Source organism: Marmota monax, unplaced genomic scaffold, assembly GCF_021218885.2.
Source record: "Marmota monax isolate L192 unplaced genomic scaffold, Marmota_monax_Labrador192_F-V1.1 WCK01_AAM20220418_F8-fsc00020, whole genome shotgun sequence".
Lineage (NCBI taxonomy): Eukaryota > Metazoa > Chordata > Mammalia > Rodentia > Sciuridae > Marmota > Marmota monax.
In genome coordinates this window covers 18136222-18149906 of record NW_026692912.1, presented here as the reverse complement: position 1 = coordinate 18149906, position 13685 = coordinate 18136222, and the positions used below count along the sequence as shown (strand labels likewise).

The 13685-nt window shown below is 37.5% G+C and overlaps 1 protein-coding gene across 11 annotated transcripts in view; it reads left to right on the top strand.

The window, feature by feature from the left end:
• The window catches only part of Scai (suppressor of cancer cell invasion), a 167545-nt gene that overhangs the window by 72966 nt on the left and 80894 nt on the right, over window positions 1-13685 (top strand). For all 11 annotated transcript variants that reach the window (XR_009227442.1, XM_058581747.1, XM_058581748.1 and 8 more), the window contains one exon: window positions 1574-1705. Coding sequence is in view for 10 of the 11 variants with exons in the window: in XM_058581747.1 (XP_058437730.1) it covers window positions 1574-1705 (132 nt within the window). In the remaining variant the exon portion in view is untranslated. The remainder of the gene's footprint in view (window positions 1-1573; window positions 1706-13685) is intronic.

The following is a 13685-nucleotide window of genomic DNA, read 5'->3' as shown; positions in this document are numbered from 1 at the left end:
ATTGGTCTTCCCTTATAGGTAATCTGATTTTTCTCTCTTGTGGCCTTTAAAATGCTATCTGTATTCTGTATGCTAGGTATTTTCATTATAATGTGTCTTGATGTAGATCTGTTGTAATTTTGTACATTTGTCTTATTAGACCTCTTGTATTTGATTTTCCTAGTCCATTCTTCATGCTTGGGAAATTTTCTGCTATTATTTCATTAAAGAGATTGTGCATTTCTTTGGTTTGAATCTCTGAACTTTCCTCTATCCCAGTATATCTTAAATTTGGTCTTTTGATGGTATCATAATTCTTGGGTATTCTGTTCATGGTTTTTTACTATCTTCACTGTGAGGTCAGCTTTATTTTCAAGATTGTATATTTTGTCTTCATTATCTAAGGTCCTGATTTCCAAGTGATTTAGTCAGTTGGTGATGCTATCTATTGAGTTTTTTAATTGGCTTATTGTTTCTTTCATTTCAAAAGATTTCTGTTTGTTTTTTTTTCAATATCTCTTTCTTGAAGTAATCTCTTGCAACCTGTGTTTGTTCTCTTGTCTCTTTGTTGGATGATCAATTTTTGCCTGTATCTGCTCCCTTAGGTCATTCTTTAATTTCCAAATCATTTTAGTTATGTATATTCTGAACTCCTTCTCTGATGGTTCACCTTCTCTGCTGTCTATGCATTCAATTGTTGTAGTATCTTGGTTTGTTTGAGGCACTTTCCTCCCTTGTTTTTTCATGATGTCTATGAATCTTCGTCTCTTGCTGTGTGATCTGAGGTATTACAGCTTCTGCCTCATTGTCTTATAGTGTCCCTATACCAATATCCCATTTTTAAGAGAGAGATCAATGTTACAGCACTCAGTGTGCCCAACATGCAGCCATATATCATTTAGCTTCTATTTTTATATTTACAGTTTTGTCACTATAATCAGAAATGATGAGTTCGGTTATCTTCTACCTTATAATCAATAGGTCTGCGTAATGGTTTACAGTTTCTAATGGTAGAAGCAGGGGCTAGGAGGTTGGCTGAGATGTTTATGAGGTAGAATATGAGAATATGGAGGTATTAGATTATATGACTAGTGAGAGGGTAATCATAAGAAGTTGACTGTTCGTAGGAGAAACGAGATAGGCAACCCTACGCAAGACCCCCTGTTACCTCAGCAACAGGATAGCTATTAGCACCTGTAGTAGAGATATTAGGTGCAGCCAGGCCCACAGGGACCTTGGTGATGTCTTACCAGGTACTTATTGTTATCCCTTGATAGAAGCAGCGATATCCCAGTTTAAGGTGGCAGCCTCAAGCCTATATGTATCCTGATGTTGGGCTGTGGAGCCAGGCTTTGGTGAATAAGGAACCCCAGCACAGGGTGGCTCACTGTGGATCTCTGGGCTCTGGGAGGGCCTCTCCTCCTGATCTCCAGGCCGCGGTGGTCCATCTTATAAGATTATATTGGTGATCTGAGTATAATCAGAAGAATTCTATATCTATCTTGGGAAAAAAATCCTATCAAATAATATAGCTAAGTTTTGCTTCGGTTTTTATTTTTACTCACAGGGTAAATGAACATATGTTTTCTTACAGGACTGAATTTGCCCTTAAAGAAATCATGTCCTCTGGAGGTGCTGAAGATGATATCCCACAGGGAGAGAGGAAAACAGTCACAGATTTTTGTTATCTTCTGGATAAATCCAAGCAGCTGTTCAATGGATTAAGGTTAGTGGATTCTTGATGCTTTAAATTTCCTGTAGTTCTTCATTTTTTTTTTTTCCTGGCTGATTTGTGTAAGTGTCTGAAAGTTATGGATAGAATATTAATAAATACTTGTAGTAGAAGTGATGCTAACTTTTTTTTTCCCTTTGACACTGTTTAATCTTAGGTGAATAGACAATAGGAAAGGAAGAAACCTTACTTTTTACTCAAGTTGAGCTGTTTCGTTTGTGGATTTATATGCACTGCTTGCACCATACTCGATTTACATCTGTTTCATGCCGTAGAGATTGAGGTCCAAGGAGCTTAGAAATACAGTTAAACGTGGAACCTCTTGTTGCAATTTTGTGTATTTGTTTATTCGTCTCTTTTGCTTTTTTTTTTGGGAGGATAAAATATCTGATCAAAGTAATGATGGAGTTCTTGTCAGTGTCATTTTTACTTGGGTTTGCATGCTCTGAGAAGACTGGCAGCTAATGCCATGTATGCTTTTGTCAAAATGTGTTTTTGAGTACATTCTTGTGTATGATGGGTAAATAATTTTCTACCATTTTATTTTATTGAAGTGATTTAGCCCATAGTTTAGTCCTTGAGAGTCTTAGGATATTCATTTACTTCTAGTTCAGTTTGTCATAAACAGATTCATGAATTAGGTAAAATACTAACGGCAAACAGGTTTTATTTTTTGCACATTTATATAGGAATGGATGATTTCAAAAACAGTGAATTATTTTAATTTATAGTTTATTTTTGGGTGAAAATGCAATCTTTTTCTCCTAAATTTTCTGATTGTATTATGTACCCCTAGGTTTAGAAACCTACTGGCAGTGTTTATGCACGCGATTGTCAGATGGCTGTTCTGTGGCCACCCTCTTTACAGCCACCTTTCAGGCATTTTCTTCTCCCTGTATTCATTTAATTGTTTTTATAATGCTCATCACTACTTTAAATTGTTAAATTTGCTATTTATGTCTACTGTACATTAAAACAAAGTGTTTGTCACTCTCTCTCTAGCACATTAGCCAGTGTCTTGCATGCCATAGGTACTTTGGTAATTTTGGCTAAAGGAAGGATTCCTAAGATAGTGTTCTTATCTTCTACAGTTTGCTACTGTGATTAACCTTTTCTTTTGCTTTATAGGTGTATTTATTTTTTAAGGAATATTATTTTTCACCATTTTAATTCAACTTGGTAGGCCTAGGTTTCGTCTCTTGTTTTTCTAAATGTTTTGAACATTTTATGTTTGCCTACTTTGATTCGTTTTCTTTGTCCTGCATCATATTACAGGGATATTTATTTATTCAACAATGAGCTGGTACCAAGTGTGTACCACATTCTCTATTTGGTACAGAAAAAATCAGACATAAAACTATCTTGTCTCTGAGATACTCTATGAGGAAATTACAAAAAACAAAGCCCAAGGCAGCCATTTGCTCACTACCAGCCTGATTTTCCCTAATTATTGAGCGTATTTCCTACATAACTCTGTATACCTGTAGAAATTAAGGCAAATAAAAAGTTAAAGAATGGTAGATTTAAAGGATAGGAATCCATTTAAAAACTTGCATGAAATCCCTTGTGTAACTTTTGGCACCTTGCCTCTCAAACTCTTTGTGTGTGTGTGTGTGTGTGTGTGTGTTTGTATTACTGGAGATTGGACCTAGGGGCACTTTATCCCTGAGCTACATCCCCAGCCCTTTGTATTTTTTAAAAATTTGAGGTAGGGTTTCACTAAATTGTCCAGGCTGGATTTGGACTTGTGATCCACCCGCCTCAGCCTTCCAAGTGGCTGGGATTTCGGGTGTGGTGTACCACCAGCACCACTGGCTCTCAAACTCTTAAAGCATGAACACAGCCACAATAGCTCTCACCTCTCCTCATCCTCTTCATCTTCTCCAGCTTATGGAGCTTTATTTACACAGAGTAAAATTCACCCAAAGTTTACTATTAAACAATTTAGTATATTGAAAGAATTATGCAGCTATCCCCACAATCTCATTTTTAAAGCATTTTATTCATCTCTAGAAGAAATTCAATACTTGTCAGCAGTGATCTCCATTCCCCCAAACTTTAACCCTGACAACCACTAATCAATCTATCTCTATGGATTTACTTGTTTTGGACATTTCGTGTAAGTGGAATTATATAACATGTGGTCTTTTATTATTAGCTTCTTTCATTTTACATAATGCTTTTCAGGTCTGTCTGTGTTGTAGTGTGTGTTGGTAATTCATTCCTTTAATTACTGTTTGATATTCCATGGTAAGTGTCTACCACATTTTGTTTTCCAGTCTCTTTGGTAGACATTTGAGTTGTTTCATACTTGTTGGCTATCATGAATAATAGTGCTGTGAACATCTGTGCCCAGGTTTTCACATGGATACAGGTTTTCAGTTCTTTCTGCTATATCCCAGGGAGTAAAATTGCTGGGTCTTATGGTACCTCTGACCTTTTGCGGAACTGCTGAACTGTTTTCCAAAGTGGCTACACCACCAGCAATGTATGAGAGTGAGCAGTGTTTCTTGGTCCCCACCAACTCATAGTTTAATCAACACATCTTACTGAGTTATAGTGGTGTCTTTGTGACTTTAATTTGCCTTTCCTGAATAGCTAAGATGGCGAGTAGTCTTTTCATGTGCTTGTTAGCTATTTGTATTCCTCTTCTTTTTCTTCTTTTTGTTTTTTCATTTTTTGACACTAGGGATGAACCCAGGGGTATGTAACCACTGAGCCACATCCCCAGCCCTTTTAATTTTTGTTTCAAGACGGGGTCTTGCTAAATTGCTTAGGGCCTCACTAAGTTGCTGAGGCTGGTCTCCAACTGGTGCCACCCCTGTATCAGCCTCCTGCATCAGTGGGATTACAAGTATGTGCTACCATGCCTAGGTGTAGTTATAGCTCTTATGCTTAGGTCTGGGTGTAGTCTAGGTGGTCTCCTGTTGGTGCATGGTGTTCAGCAGTAACAATGACAGACACATTTGCACATAGCAATCCACAATTTCTAAATCAGTTTCAGGCACATTTTTATCCTTTGGCCACATGACCACAATGAACAATACCAAAACGACCTGTTATTTAAAACTGGCTTATATTTCACCTTTTTGAAATGTTCTCTTAGTTTTGTAAATATATTTTCACAGTGCAAATGGGCTCTTTTTTTTTAATCTTTTCTTTAAGTGCCATTTTAACTATAAGACAGATTTTATTTATTTTTAAAGTAATTGTAGAATAAAATATATACCTAGAAATAACAGAAGCTAACCTTCAGGATTACTTATTCATTGTGGAGAAAGGTATAATAATGTGATTGAATACTGATTACAATTTAATCCTTGAGCACTTAAAACTAATCTGGTTAGGAATTAATTCTTTTGATTATTGTTCTCTGAAACAAGTCAATAAAAACCATTAAATTTGACATTTAACTTCTCGGTTAAAAAGTTAGAAAGTCTATCAGTATATATGTGTAACTTGCAGATGTCACAAATGACCACCTGGAAACCAGTGCCTTTCTGATATATTGGTTGCCTCCCAGACACAGAGCAGTATCTTCCCAAAGTTTTGTTTAAAATTTGACAATAGGGCTGGGATTGTGGCTCAGCGGTAGAGTGCTCGCCCAGCATGGGCCAGACCTGGGTTCGATCCTCAGCACCCATAAAAATAAAGGCATTGTATTGTGTCCATTTACAGCTAAAAAAATAAAATAAAATAAAATAAAATTTGACAATACTGATAATGATAAATTGTGTTCTTTTACCTGGAATAGTAGGTAAGAAAATCTACCAGGGGTTAAGTTTCAGTGTTTTATATGAATGACCTTCTTCAATATAAATGAGCCTTAATTATCTCTACAAAAATATAGGTCTGTGGGGAGTAAAATACACATCTTCTCCTGAGCGCTTTGGGCTTTGAGCAGGATTGGCTCATGACTTCCCCGTTGGGCCCCATAGGACTGCATTTACTGAGAGCTTAGCACTTTGACTCTTTCTTATTCTTTTCACTTTTAGAGAACATCAGACAGTTGTTCTTTTTTTTTTAGGAAACAATACTTTTTAAATTTTTTTCCTCTTTAGATATACCTGATCATAGAGTATATTTTGACATATTATACATACATAGAGTATAATTTCCCATTCTTGTGGTTGTACATGATGTGGAATTACACTGGTTATGTATTCATATATGATTGTAGGAAAGTTATGTCCAATTCATTCTAGACAGTTTTCTTTTAAATAGTTTTATATTATACCATATCTATATGTCTCCAACTATCTTTTAATATGGAATTATTCCAAGATTTTGGCAGAGCTATAAATGAACAGTTGCCCATGTGGCATGATTACATGGGAAAAAAGCAAATTGCAAAAATGATATATATTATATAATCTTGATTTACCAAAATCCTGTATTAATTTAGTTTTCTACATACCAGAAAAACTTAGTAGGATGCCGCAGTCCGGCTGCAGCAAAATAACCGGGGGGTGACAAGGAACTTGTGTAGATTGATACAGAAGGAGTGGAGCCCTTTATTGTAGGACAATAGAGGTATTTATACATTCCACACAGCTTATCTTAATTAACATAAACTAGATACAGCAGTCAACCAATAAGGAATCTCCACACTTAATGGCCCGCTGGTGTTACTTCACAAACCACTCTCTCTGCAAAATGCCAGGTGCCATATTGACTTGTTTACAGACTCTAACAGTAGAACTATTTGTCCTTAGTGCCCAGCTTGGTCTCTTTCTCCTGAGAGGCTGGTTTTCTCCCAGTGTCCACTGTGTGTGAATGTGCCTGTTTTCTGTGTTTATATAAATGTAAGTGTTCTTTGTTCAGTGTTAGGCTTTGGTTGGAAAGTGCTTGGAAGAAGCTGTCTTTATCTGTTTGGTGAGTCTTCCTTAGATTTCCATTTGGTGGCTGGTTGGAGGCATCTCTGGTGTTTTCAAAACTATTCACTCTGTTGGCTCTCCAAGATCTTTGAGTTATGTGAAGTAAACACCTCTACTTTTAAGCATTCATTTCTTTTGCAATAGACAAGACTCCCTCTGGAATAATTACAGGAAGGATTTTTTTGGTTGTCTCCTCCTTTCTCTATCTGTGTTGGCCTGAATAGGAAATAGGATCTCAGTGCTTATAGAGAATGTGGACCATGTTGGTGGTTATTGGGACCAGTCCTCAGCCTGGGGAAAAGAGGTGAAATGGAATCTTGCTGGAATAATGTCAGCTTTTAACGTTGGGCCCTTTCCTGGACATTTCTTTCACTGCTAGTGCTTGTCTTTTTGCTTACTTTGCTTTGGGTTATTTTTCTTTTTTTCAGTTCATGAAGTAGGCATTAAACTTTTTTGGGGCGTGTGTGGTTCTGGGGTTTGAACTCAGGGCCTTATGAAAATACTCTACCACTAAGCTACATCACCAGCTAAAGTTATTACTGAGGTATAATATGTTTGCAGGAAAGTGCATATAAGTGTTTGTTTTTAACTGAGCATACCTACGTGACTTGCATTTAGATAAAGAGATAAAATATGCAGCCAGACTCAGAAGCCACCTCAGATCCCTCTCACTTGCAGTTTATAACTATATGAACTGAGCTAAAAAGTGTGTTTTATTGCATACACATCTTCGTATTTTCTGTAGAATGTCTTGTTTGAGATACAATAATTTCTCTTTTTACTTTGAAAATGTGCCTTTCCACCTTATATGAGCTGTTCATCTGAGTTGTCAGAGCCTTTCGTTTTCTCAACTATGACTATCTTTTTTTTTTTTAATTTTTTATTGTTGGTTGTTCAAAACATTACATAGTTCTTGATATATCATATTTCACACTTTGATTCAAGTGGGTTATGAACTCCCATTTTTACCCCATATACAGATTGCAGAATCACATCAGTTACACATCCATTGATTTACATGTTGCCATACTAGTGTCTGTTGTATTCTGCTGCCTTTCCTATCCTCTACTATCCCCCCTCCCCTCCCCTCCCCTCCCCTCTTCTCTCTCTACCCCCTCTACTGTCATTCATTTCTCCCCCTTGTATTATTTTTCCCTTTCCCCTCACTTCCTCTTCTATGTAATTTTGTGTAACCCTGAGGGTCTCCTTCCATTTCCATGCAATTTCCCTTCTCTCTCCCTTTCCCTCCCACCTCTCATCCCTGTTTAATGTTAATCTTCTTCTCCTGCTCTTCGTCCCTACTCTGTTCTTAGTTACTCTCCTTATATCAAAGAAGACATTTGGCATTTGTTTTTTAGGGATTGGCTAGCTTCACTTAGCATAATCTGCTCTAATGCCATCCATTTCCCTGCAAATTCTATGATTTTGTCATTTTTTAATGCAGAGTAATACTCCATTGTGTATAAATGCCACATTTTTTTTTATCCATTCGTCTATTGAAGGGCATCTAGGTTGGTTCCACAGTCTTGCTATTGTGAATTGTGCTGCTATGAACATCGATGTAGCAGTGTCCCTGTAGCATGCTCTTTTTAGGTCTTTAGGGAATAGACCGAGAAGGGGAATAGCTGGGTCAAATGGTGGTTCCATTCCCAGCTTTCCAAGAAATCTCCATACTGCTTTCCAAATTGGCTGCACCAATCTGCAGTCCCACCAGCAATGTACAAGTGTACCCTTTTCCCCACATCTTCGCCAGCACTTGTTGTTGTTTGACTTCATAATGGCTGCCAATCTTACTGGAGTGAGATGGTATCTTAGGGTGGTTTTGATTTGCATTTCTCTGACTGCTAGAGATGGTGAGCATTTTTTCATGTACTTGTTGATTGATTGTATGTCCTCCTCTGAGAAGTGTCTGTTCAGGTCCTTGGCCCATTTGCTGATTGGGTTATTTGTTATCTTATTGTCTAATTTTTTGAGTTCTTTGTATACTCTGGATATTAGGGCTCTATCTGAAGTGTGAGGAGTAAAGATTTGTTCCCAGGATGTAGGCTCCCTATTTACCTCTCTTATTGTTTCTTTTGCTGAGAAAAAACTTTTTAGTTTGAGTAAGTCCCATTTGTTGATTCTAGTTATTAACTTTTGTGCTATGGGTGTCCTATTGAGGAATTTGGAGCCCGACCCCACAGTATGTAGATCGTAGCCAACTTTTTCTTCTATCAGACGGCGTGTCTCTGATTTGATATCAAGCTCCTTGATCCATTTTGAATTAACTTTTGTGCATGGCGAGAGAAAGGGATTCAGTTTCATTTTCTTGCATATGGATTTCCAGTTTTCCCAGCACCACTTGTTGAAGATGCTATCCTTCTTCCATTGCATGCTTTTAGCCCCTTTATCAAATATAAGATAGTTGTAGTTTTGTGAATTGGTTTCTGTGTCCTCTATTCTGTACCATTGGTCCACCCGCCTGTTTTGGTACCAGTACCATGCTGTTTTTGTTACTATTGCTCTGTAGTATAGTTTGATGTCTGGTATCGCTATACCGCCTGGTTCACACTTCCTGCTTAGCATTGTTTTTGCTATTCTGGGTCTTTTATTTTTCCATATGAATTTCATGATTGCTTTCTCTATTTCTACAAGAAATGCTGTTGGGATTTTGATTGGCATTGCATTAAACCTGTAGAGAACTTTTGGTAATATCGCCATTTTGATGATGTTAGTTCTGCCTATCCATGAACAGGGTATATTTTTCCATCTTCTAAGATCTTCTTCTATTTCTCTCTTTAGGGTTCTGTAGTTTTCATTGTATAAGTCTTTCACCTCTTTTGTTAGGTTGATTCCCAAGTATTTTATTTTTTTTGAGGATATTGTGAATGGAGTGGTTGTTCTCATTTCCATTTCAGAGGATTTGTCGCTGATATACAGGAATGCCTTTGATTTATGCATGTTGATTTTATATCCTGCCACTTTGCTGAATTCATTTATTAGCTCTCTAATAGTTTCTTTGTAGACCCTTTTGGGTCTGCTAGGTATATAATCATGAACTATGACTATCTTAATGGAGTATTTTTCTTGATCAAAAATACCTTTTTATAATGTGTGCATAATAAATTAGCTCCTCTTTCCATTTTCTGTGTAAGAAAACATAGTCCAGAGAGCAAGAAATGTCTAAAATGAATGGTGTTTTGCTTTTAATAGTGTTTGCATGTAGTTATAGTAGTGATGAAGTGAGAAAAATGTTAGAAAAAGATTTGAATGCTGTCAGAAAATGATCAAAAGCCCAAGTGTTTCCAGGGTTCTGGTTGCCATGGTGATTAAGACTGTCAAAGCAGAACAGAATACTTGATGGGATTACATAAGGGAGCATGGAGAGACCTGTGTTTGAGAACTGCAGATGTGTCTTCCAGTGATATCTGTAACTTGTTGTGCTTTACAAAAGCAAAGGACTCCCAAGTTTTTGTTTATATATATATATATATATTCCCTGCAAGTGAGAATTGTACAGTGAAATGTAATGGTCTTAGATAAAAATAATCACTGAAATTATTTTTTATTAAGTATGCTTCTAATATTTAAATTAAGGAAGAAATCATCATACCACTTCTTTAGAAGCCTATTTTTAGGATGCCCTTTTCCTAAATAAGAGGATAACTGAGCAGTTAGAAGTTCGTTCCGTTGTTCCCTTTTCCCCCTCCTCTGCCATTTTCTTCTTTATTCTTTTTTCCTCCCTCTTTCATCTTGAGAAAATTAACATCCTCCCAGAGGCAAGTTCTGCAACTCTGCTAATGCTATTTCTGCGACAGTATGCTAAACTATCTATATGAGCTTGGGATGTATGCTTTCATTTTATATGGCTTACCACTCAAAAAATTAGACTTGCATTTGAGGTGAACACCCGCCAGAGTGCATTAGGTACATGGTCTATGGGAATTTAATGTGAGCCATGAGGCAATGTCAGATTTTCTAGCCACGTTAAAAAAAAAATGTAAAATAAACATGGACTAGGGATGTGGCTCAATGGTAGAGTGCTTGGCTGGGATACGTGAGGACCTGCGTTCAATTCCCAGTACCACAAAAAAATTAAAAGAAACAAGTTAAATTTAGTAATATAGGGGCCTGGGGTTGTGGCCAGCGGTAGAGCACTCACCTAGCACATGCAAAGCCCTGGGTTCGATCCTCAGCATCACATGAAAATTAATAAATAAAGGTCTTGTGTCCAACTACAACTGAAAAATAAATATTAAAAAAATGTAGTAATGGGCTGGGGATGTGGCTCTAGCGGTAGCGTGCTTGCCTGGCATGCGTGTGGCCCGGGTTCGAACCTCAGCACCACATACAAACAAAGATGTTGTGTCCACCGAAAACTAAAACTAAATAAATAAATAAATATTAAAATTCTCTCTCTCTCTCTCTCTCTCTCTTTCTCTTTAAAAAAAAAGTAGTAATATTTTATTTGGAAAAGAATGTCAAAATATTTTATTTCAACACATAATCAATATAGAAAAATTGTTAAGAGACATTTTACTTTTCCTTTTCATACAAAGTATTTGAAAGAAGTGCCTGTTTTCACTTAGATTCATTTTAGATCAGCTCAGCCACATTTCTGATGCTTAGTGGCCATGCAGAGCTCACGGCTCAGGGGTCCTTCCTCCCAGTGTGAGCTTCTGCTCTCAGCGTGGCCCACGCTGCTTTCTATGAATCCATGTTGGCCGTTTTGGGTTCTTGTCTTCCCTGGTCCATCACATGTCTCTGTTTGCATCCTCTGCTTCCTCGTGTGTAGATGCTTGACGGTGTGCCAGCTTCTCTTGGCTGTTGGTAATTTGTCCCCACCTGCCTGGATTTGGGGATATGACAGATACCTTAGCACTTATTATGTTCATTTGCTGGAGCTGTCATCAAAAAGCACCGCAGATTGGGTCACTAAACAACAGAAATTTATTTTCTCACAATTCTGGAGGTTGGAAGTCCAAGAGCAAGATGTCGGCAGGTTCGATTTCTTCTGAGGCCTCTCACTGAACCATCAGTCATCATGTGTACATGGGCCGCTGGCATTTCTCTGTGAGTTCTAATCTCTTCTTATGAGAATACAAGTTGTACTGTATCAGAGCCTACTCTGAAGGCCTCATTTTAACTTAATCTCTTAAAAGACCCGTCTCCAAGTGTGGTCATAGTCTGAGGTACAGAGATCAGAACCTCAGTGTAGGTATTTGGGGGATAAGCAGTTTGGCCCATAACACTTAGTTCTGCTGAGAATGTTGTCTGTTATCTAGTTGTTCTGTCAGCTTTGGGAAGAGATCTGAGTTGATTCAGAACTGTTCTGTCATCATTTCTCCAGAGTTCATAAAATTAGCTTTTTAAATACTGTATTAAAATATTGAACAATAAAACAGATTCTAATTAATTTTTTTTGTTGTTAATATTGTTTGCTATCAAAGGCAAATATAATGTGATCCTTTTTTAAAATATTTTTTTTAAGTTATGGGTGTACACAATACCTCTACTTTATTTGTTTATTTTTATGTGGTGCTGAGGATTGAACCCAGTGCCCGCACGTGCAAGGTGAGTGCTCTACCACTGAGCTACAACCCCAGCCCTATAATGTGATCTTATAAGTTGGTTCCTCTAAGATCTCAATTGTCAGGTCTGACTAGAAACAAGCCAGGCTTTCTTTTATGTTGCTGGTGGAAGCTGGATCACAGATTGGTATTTGTGGTTAGTTTTTTTTAAAATATTTTTTATGTTGCATATGGACACAATACCTTTATTTTATTTTTTATGTGGTGCTGAGGATCAAACCCAGTGCCTTCCATGTTTGAGGTATGCACTCTACCACTGAGCTACAACCCCAACCCTGTGGTTAGTGTTTAAGGTTCTCAAGGAAGAATATTAAGAGAGAAAATAAAAAATATATGTAAGGAATGCTGAAGAATTCATTATGTCCTCTGAACAACTTCATGAGTGTTTATTATCTTAATTTTTACAGATGAGAAAATCAAATCTTTTGACAGATAAAGTAATACCCTTTGTTAATATGATGCATTATAATTTTGGAAGTGCTGCCTTAAATATTAGTTTTTCTGCAAAATAGGAGTAAGACTCCCAAACACAAGTAAATGCTTGATGGCTTCCTGACTTCTCACACTTGTCTTGATTCTCAGAGGAATCCACATCCCTGATGCTCCTTTCAGTCTCACTACACATACAGAAGTGTGATGAAAATTTGCCAGGACAAGTGAGCCCTAAAACCCCAAGAAGGAGCATGGAATTTACAAGTAGCAACTTAGCCAGGAATGGTGGCACACGCCTATATTCCCAGCTGCTTGAGGCTGAGACAGGAGAATTCCAAGTTTGAGGTCAGTCTTGGAAATTTAATGAGAACCAGTCTCAAAATAAAGACTAAAGAGCTGGAGATATAATTCAGTGAAGAGCACTTGCCTAGCATGTGTGAAGCCCTGAATTCAATCCCTAGTACCGAGGACCTGGAGGGATTCTCAATCTGTTGTTCTATGAGCAAGATACCATTTGAAAATACAGCTATTAGTAGCTGTGTGTTTAAATGTAATGCCTTCCTTGAAACTGGTTCACAGGAGGAGGAGATGCCACTCCATAGCCCCATTTTTCTTGGCATATCTAAATTCAGATTGGGAGCAGTTATACAAAGCTATTCATCTTCATAAGCTATCATTAGGAATGAACAGTGCACTGAGTGCCGTTCATGTGCCAGTACAATTCTAGGTTCTGGGCTAGGCATAGGATAGGATGCAAAGATAAATAGGGTTCCTGCCTTTAAATGAATCCAACATTTGTGGGCCTTTCATCTCATTTGAAAAAAGCTTTGCTTCCTGGGTGTAATAGCACATACCTGTAATCCCAGCAGCTTGGGAGGCTGAGGCAGGAGAATCACAAGTTCAAAGTTAGCCTCAGCAATTTACTGAGGTCCTTAGCACCCCAGTGAGACCCTGTCTCTAAATAAAATATAAAAAAGGGCTGGGGATGTAGCTCAGTAGTTAAGTGCCCTGGATTTAATCTCCAGTACCAATAACAACAACAACAACAGCAACAACAACAACTTTTCTTGCTCTTAAATGAACACAGAAATTGTT